General features: G+C 46.7%; 1 protein-coding gene across 1 annotated transcript; it reads left to right on the top strand.

Moving 5' to 3' along the window:
- Positions 1-1,164: 1,164 nt before the first annotated feature.
- On the top strand, positions 1,165-3,702 carry LOC121556392 (transmembrane protein 178B; the record flags this gene model as incomplete). Its single annotated transcript, XM_045218951.1, has 2 exons — positions 1,165-2,141; positions 2,790-3,702. A coding segment is annotated over exon 2 (416 nt), but the record flags the coding sequence as incomplete, so codon positions are not given.
- Positions 3,703-6,332: the final 2,630 nt, after the last annotated feature.

Genomic DNA, 6,332 nt, shown 5'->3' with positions numbered 1-6,332 from the left:
GTTGTCTTGTCCCTCCAGACCAGTCAGTATGGTCCCTGTTGTCTTGTCCCTCCAGACCAGTCAGTATGGTCCCTGTTGTCCCTCCAGACCAGTCAGTATAGTCCCTGTTGTCTTGTCCCTCCAGACCACGGATAATACATTGGGGCTTGTGTTTGTTGAGGGTGGTGGGGGCGCATCCATGAGGTTAGCGTTAAAGGTTTTTAGTCCAGTGAAGAAATGTAGTGTAATACAGTCATCGTCGATGCTGTAAAACATTTACCACCACATCAGTGCAGCTTGTTTTTAATAGGCAGATATGGTGCAGCAAACTGTCAGGCCCAGTAGATAGATGACTCTCCATCAATCATCTCCAGTAGCTGACAGGTGGGTTTCAGCCTCGTCATAAATTATACAGCAGAGAGAGAGAGAGAGAGAGAGAGAGAGAGAGAGAGAGAGAGAGAGAGAGAGAGAGAGAGAGAGAGAGAGAGAGAGAGAGAGAGAGAGAGAGAGAGAGAGAGAGAGAGAGAGAGAGAGGGAGAGAGAGAGAGAGAGAGAGAGAGAGAGAGAGAGAGAGAGAGAGAGAGAGAGAGAGAGAGAGAGAGAGAGAGAGAGAGAGACCGAGAGAGAGAGAGAGAGAGAGAGAGAGAGAGAGAGAGAGAGAGAGAGAGAGAGAGAGAGAGAGAGAGAGACAGAGAGAGAGAGAGAGAGAGAGAGAGAGAGAGAGAGAGAGAGAGAGAGAGAGAGAGACAGAGAGAGAGAGAGACAGAGAGAGAGAGAGACAGAGAGAGAGAGAGAGAGGGGAGGGGAGAGAGAGAGAGAGAGAGAGAGAGAGAGAGAGAGAGAGAGAGAGAGAGAGAGAGAGAGAGAGAGAGAGAGAGAGAGAGAGAGAGAGAGAGAGAGAGAGAGAGAGAGAGAGAGAGAGAGAGAGAGAGAGAGAGAGAGAGAGAGAGAGAGAGACCGAGAGAGAGAGACAGAGAGAGCGAGAGAGACAGAGAGAGAGAGAGAGAGAGAGAGAGAGAGCACTATTCCTTTAAAAAGGTGCTTCTTTAATAAACGATGAATTTAGACACCATGACATCACCGCTGTAGACTCTGTCCACCCGAAAAAGGAGTGAACACACACTAGTCCAAAGGCGTTAGGAGCCTAGCTGCCAGAGGGGTTTTAAACTCGACAGTAATGATAACGCATATTGTTGTACCAGAGGGGTTTTAAACTCGACAGGAATGATAACGCATATTGTTCTGCCAGAGGGGTTTTAAACTCGACAGGAATGATAACACATATTGTTCTGCCAGAGGGGTTTTAAACTCGACAGGAATGATAACGCATATTGTTCTGCCAGAGGGGTTTTAAACTCGACAGGAATGATAACGCATATTGTTGTACCAGAGGGGTTTTAAACTCGACAGGAATGATAACGCATATTGTTCTGCCAGAGGGGTTTTAAACTCGACAGGAATGATAACGCATATTGTTGTACCAGAGGGGTTTTAAACTCGACAGTAATGATAAGACATATTGTTGTACCAGAGGGGTTTTAAACTCGACAGTAATGATAAAGCATATTGTTTTACCAGAGGGGTTTTAAACTCGACAGTAATGATAACACATATTGTTGTACCAGAGGGGTTTTAAACTCGACAGTAATGATAAGACATATTGTTGTACCAGAGGGGTTTTAAACTCGACAGTAATGATAAGACATATTGTTGTACCAGAGGGGTTTTAAACTCGACAGTAATGATAAAGCATATTGTTTTACCAGAGGGGTTTTAAACTCGACAGTAATGATAAAGCATATTGTTTTACCAGAGGGGTTTTAAACTCGACAGTAATGATAAAGCATAGTGTTTTACCAGAGGGGTTTTAAACTCGACAGTAATGATAAAGCATAGTGTTTTACTGTTTTAGCCTACAGATATCCCTCTTTGTCTCTGAGGAACTAATCCCAGCGGCGACATCTGCCGCGTCAAATAACATCTTTACGCAACGCTTCCTGGCGCCTGTCAATGTAACCTTGTGCAGCAGGGATCAGAGTCTCTGCAATTAATATTTGAACGCAAAACGTAGCCTGTTCCGGTTACTGAACGTTTGAAGACATTTGGAACGTGGAGTTTAAAATAATTCCTTTTTGAACATAAATCTCGCATCATTCATGGCGGTGAGTAGACGCACGTCCAAACCCCTCTATTCACACACTGATGATGTAGCTATCTATTTGAGCCTGGTGGACATAGAGACTTATTCACCCTCATATAAATTGACTGTCATGTCATGGTCATTTGGGCATTCATGTAAAAGGACATTCATGTAGAATTACCCTGATGAACATATGTTATGGGGATGCAGTAAATTATTTCATCAATGTCAATTGGGCACATTCCCTTTGACGACAGACAGCGTGCGTTTTATTGATTCGTTTGGCAAGGAGTGATTATGTTACATTGAATTGTGCTTATGTGTGCCCTAGATGAGGCCATGTACCATATTATTCAGGCAGATGAAATTAGGATTATTTGGCGGCTACATTCAGCCCTTTAGTCCAGATGGGATGGAAGGGGTGGGGTGACTACATGCCAAGGGATTTGACTGACAACAAAACATGACCTTTCAATGTGCACATTGTACAACAACATCCCTGAACACCCAGCTCAAGGTTTCACTCGGGGAGATTATATTGTTGCATGGCCTGTTATAAAATAGCCTGCATTGGCAATGGCATGCTCTTGTAAACATCCTAGCTCATGCTAAAAAGAGGGGTCACACAATATTTCAGGCTAATAATATTCCCTGGTCCTCTGGTTTTTAGGCTTTTGACTCGAACTGCAACGGTTTGAAAACTCAAGTGTTCTGCGTGGACGTTCGTTAGTGTCTCGTCCCCATTCGTCCTAATCGCAGCGGATGGAGGTTTGCTGAGAGCTGGGATTGAGATAGGCATCTTTTCACTCGTCGAGGCAGACCGAACAGCTGCAGCATCTCGCGCTCTCCCGCACGCAGGAAAGAACGGAAAAGGAACGCTATCTTACAACAAGGACCTTCCTTATTCGGTAGATTCAACGAATTTTAGGATTCGCAACCTAGCCTCAAATTCTATTTGCATGGTTGTAACCTCGATGATGGTATTGCTATCGGCGCCAAGGGGGTGATGTAAGCTGAATCGTTGGACGTGGGTTGTTGTAGCCATAGCAGCTCTGTGCTGAACTGGCAAAGCGACAGACCGAGAGAGCGAAGAGAGGAGAGCAGAGGAGCTGTCCATAGGCTGGTGGTGCTGATGCGGCGGCTCTGAGAGAAGCAGAGAATCCGAGCATGGCTGCCGGGAAGTTACTGCTCTACGCCGGACTGTCCCTCTCTCTGTGCGCGCTGGGGATGCTAGCAGTGGCAATCTGTTCCGACCACTGGTACGAGACTGACGCGCGGAGGTACCGGGAGCGCTGCCGGAGCTTCTCCAGCCGCAAGAACCCAGGCTTTATCTACATCCCCAACAACAGCCTCCCTCTGCGGGCAAGCCGCTCCAGACTGGACCGCTGGGAGGACAAGCTGCTCCTAGCCCGGAACAGAAGGCAGCTGTTCGCCATGTCCGCCGCGGACGAGTGTAGCAAGCAGTACAACTCCACCAACATGGGACTGTGGAGAAAATGCCACCGACTGGGCTTCGACCAGGACATAGAAGACCTCATTCGCAAAGGTAAGAGAGAGGAAACTTATAAATACAATACAGGATTGTATACAATAAGTCATGAAGGTCTACTGTTACATTGTGGGAGGCTATCTGTGTGTTACATTGTGGGAGGCTATCTGTGTGTAGTCTGTGTGTTACACTGTGGGAGGCTATCTGTGTGTAGTCTGTGTGTTACATTGTGGGAGGCTATCTGTGTGTAGTCTGTGTGTTACATTGTGGGAGGCTATCTGTGTGTAGTCTGTGTGTTACATTTTGGGAGGCTATCTGTGTGTAGTCTGTGTGTTACATTGTGGGAGGCTATCTGTGTGTAGTCTGTGTGTTACATTGTGGGAGGCTATCTGTGTGTAGTCTGTGTGTTACATTGTGGGAGGCTATCTGTGTGTAGTCTGTGTGTTACATTGTGGGAGGCTATCTGTGTGTAGTCTATGTGTTTACCTTAGCTTACCTAACCAAACATCAAGCCACTATGTGTATTGCTCATATTGGGAAACGATGAAATAATCTTGCTTGGTTGACCATGGTTAGTTGTGCTCCTCACTAGCCGCTGGCTAGACAATTAGGCTCTAGAGGAATCACATTATTCAAGTTCTTATGAATCTCTCTCTCAGAGAGAGCATCGTCAGAGAGAGAGACGTCACCACCTCTGTGATGCTGGATTCAAATGGCCTTCAGCTGAGTTGTGTGTGTGTCATGTTGTAGGAGGAGAGTATAGGCTGTCATTTGAGGATGAATCACCATGGCAAAGCAGAGCTCTGATCCAGTAGATGGTAGTCCTGCTGCCAAATGTAGCTACGACTCTATTCTCACATCTACCTCCGTCTGTGTGTGTGTGTTTGTGTGTGTGTGTGTGTATGTGTGTGTGTGTGTGTGCGTGTGTGTATCGACCTGGTGTGTGTGTGTGTGTCTCCCCCCCTCCCCCCCTGTGTGATGCTATCCTCCTGACCCTCACACTGTAAATAATGATGATGTCACCACTTCCTGTCTTGTGGGCTGGTCCTACCACACTATGAGGAGGGAGACTCAGACCTCTTTAAAAAAAAAATGGCTCCCCTATCCACAATATAATGGAAGCTGTGGTTTCACACGTGTAGACCTGTGGTTGTATCATATTGTTACCTATTCCACCCTAGTCTGTAGACCTACCACACTATGAAGAGAGGGATGCTATTCCACCCTAGTCTGTAGACCTACCACACTATGAAGAGAGGGAGACTATTCCACCCTAGTCTGTAGACCTACCACACTATGAAGAGAGGGAGACTATTCCACCCTAGTCTGTAGACCTACCACACTATGAAGAGAGGGAGACTATTCCACCCTAGTCTGTAGACCTACCACACTATGAAGAGAGGGAGACTATTCCACCCTAGTCTGTAGACCTACCACACTATGAAGAGAGGGAGACTATTCCACCCTAGTCTGTAGACCTACCACACTATAAAGAGAGGGAGGCTATTCCACCCTAGTCTGTAGACCTACCACACTATGAAGAGGAGGGAGACTATTCCACCCTAGTCTGTAGACCTACCACACTATGAAGAGAGGGAGGCTATTCCACCCTAGTCTGTAGACCTACCACACTATGAAGAGAGGGAGACGATTCCACCCTAGCCTGTAGACCTACCACACTATGAAGAGAGGGAGACTATTCCACCCTAGTCTGTAGACCTACCACACTATGAAGAGAGGGAGGCTATTCCACCCTAGTCTGTAGACCTACCACACTATGAAGAGAGGGAGACTATTCCACCCTAGTCTGTAGACCTACCACACTATGAAGAGAGGGAGGCTATTCCACCCTAGTCTGTAGACCTACCACACTATGAAGAGAGGGAGGCTATTCCACCCTAGTCTGTAGACCTACCACACTATGAAGAGAGGGAGGCTATTCCACCCTAGTCTGTAGACCTACCACACTATGAAGAGAGGGAGGCTATTCCACCCTAGTCTGTAGACCTACCACACTATGAAGAGAGGGAGACTATTCCACCCTAGTCTGTAGACCTACCACACTATGAAGAGAGGGAGGCTATTCCACCCTAGTCTGTAGACCTACCACACTATGAAGAGAGGGAGACTATTCCACCCTAGTCTGTAGACCTACCACACTATGAAGAGAGGGAGGCTATTCCACCCTAGTCTGTAGACCTACCACACTATGAAGAGAGGGAGACTATTCCACCCTAGTCTGTAGACCTACCACACTATGAAGAGAGGGAGGCTATTCCACCCTAGTCTGTAGACCTACCACACTATGAAGAGAGGGAGACTATTCCACCCTAGTCTGTAGACCTACCACACTATGAAGAGAGGGAGACTATTCCACCCTAGCCTGTAGACCTACCACACTATGAAGAGAGGGAGGCTATTCCACCCTAGTCTGTAGACATCAACCCAGCTGAGATGGTTTGGGACGACCAATTAAGGCTGTTCTGAGGGTCGAAAGTGGGTGCATCTCAAAATTAGGAAGGTGTTCCTAATGTTTTGTACACTCAGTGTATTTCAGAAGGCCTTTCGTTGAGGGTCTGGTTATACCCTAACACAGTGTTGTTAGGAAACCCCTGGTTTACAGGCCACATCAGGCCTGCAAGTCACATTATGATGGCTTGCAAAGTGATGTTTAATTCCTATTAGAATCCAGACAGAATTAGTGTAACTAACAAGTGCAATTTA

This window comes from Coregonus clupeaformis, unplaced genomic scaffold (assembly GCF_020615455.1).
Source record: "Coregonus clupeaformis isolate EN_2021a unplaced genomic scaffold, ASM2061545v1 scaf1927, whole genome shotgun sequence".
NCBI lineage: Eukaryota > Metazoa > Chordata > Actinopteri > Salmoniformes > Salmonidae > Coregonus > Coregonus clupeaformis.
Note: the sequence above shows the minus strand (reverse complement) of the source record. Positions and strands in the feature narration are given on the sequence as shown.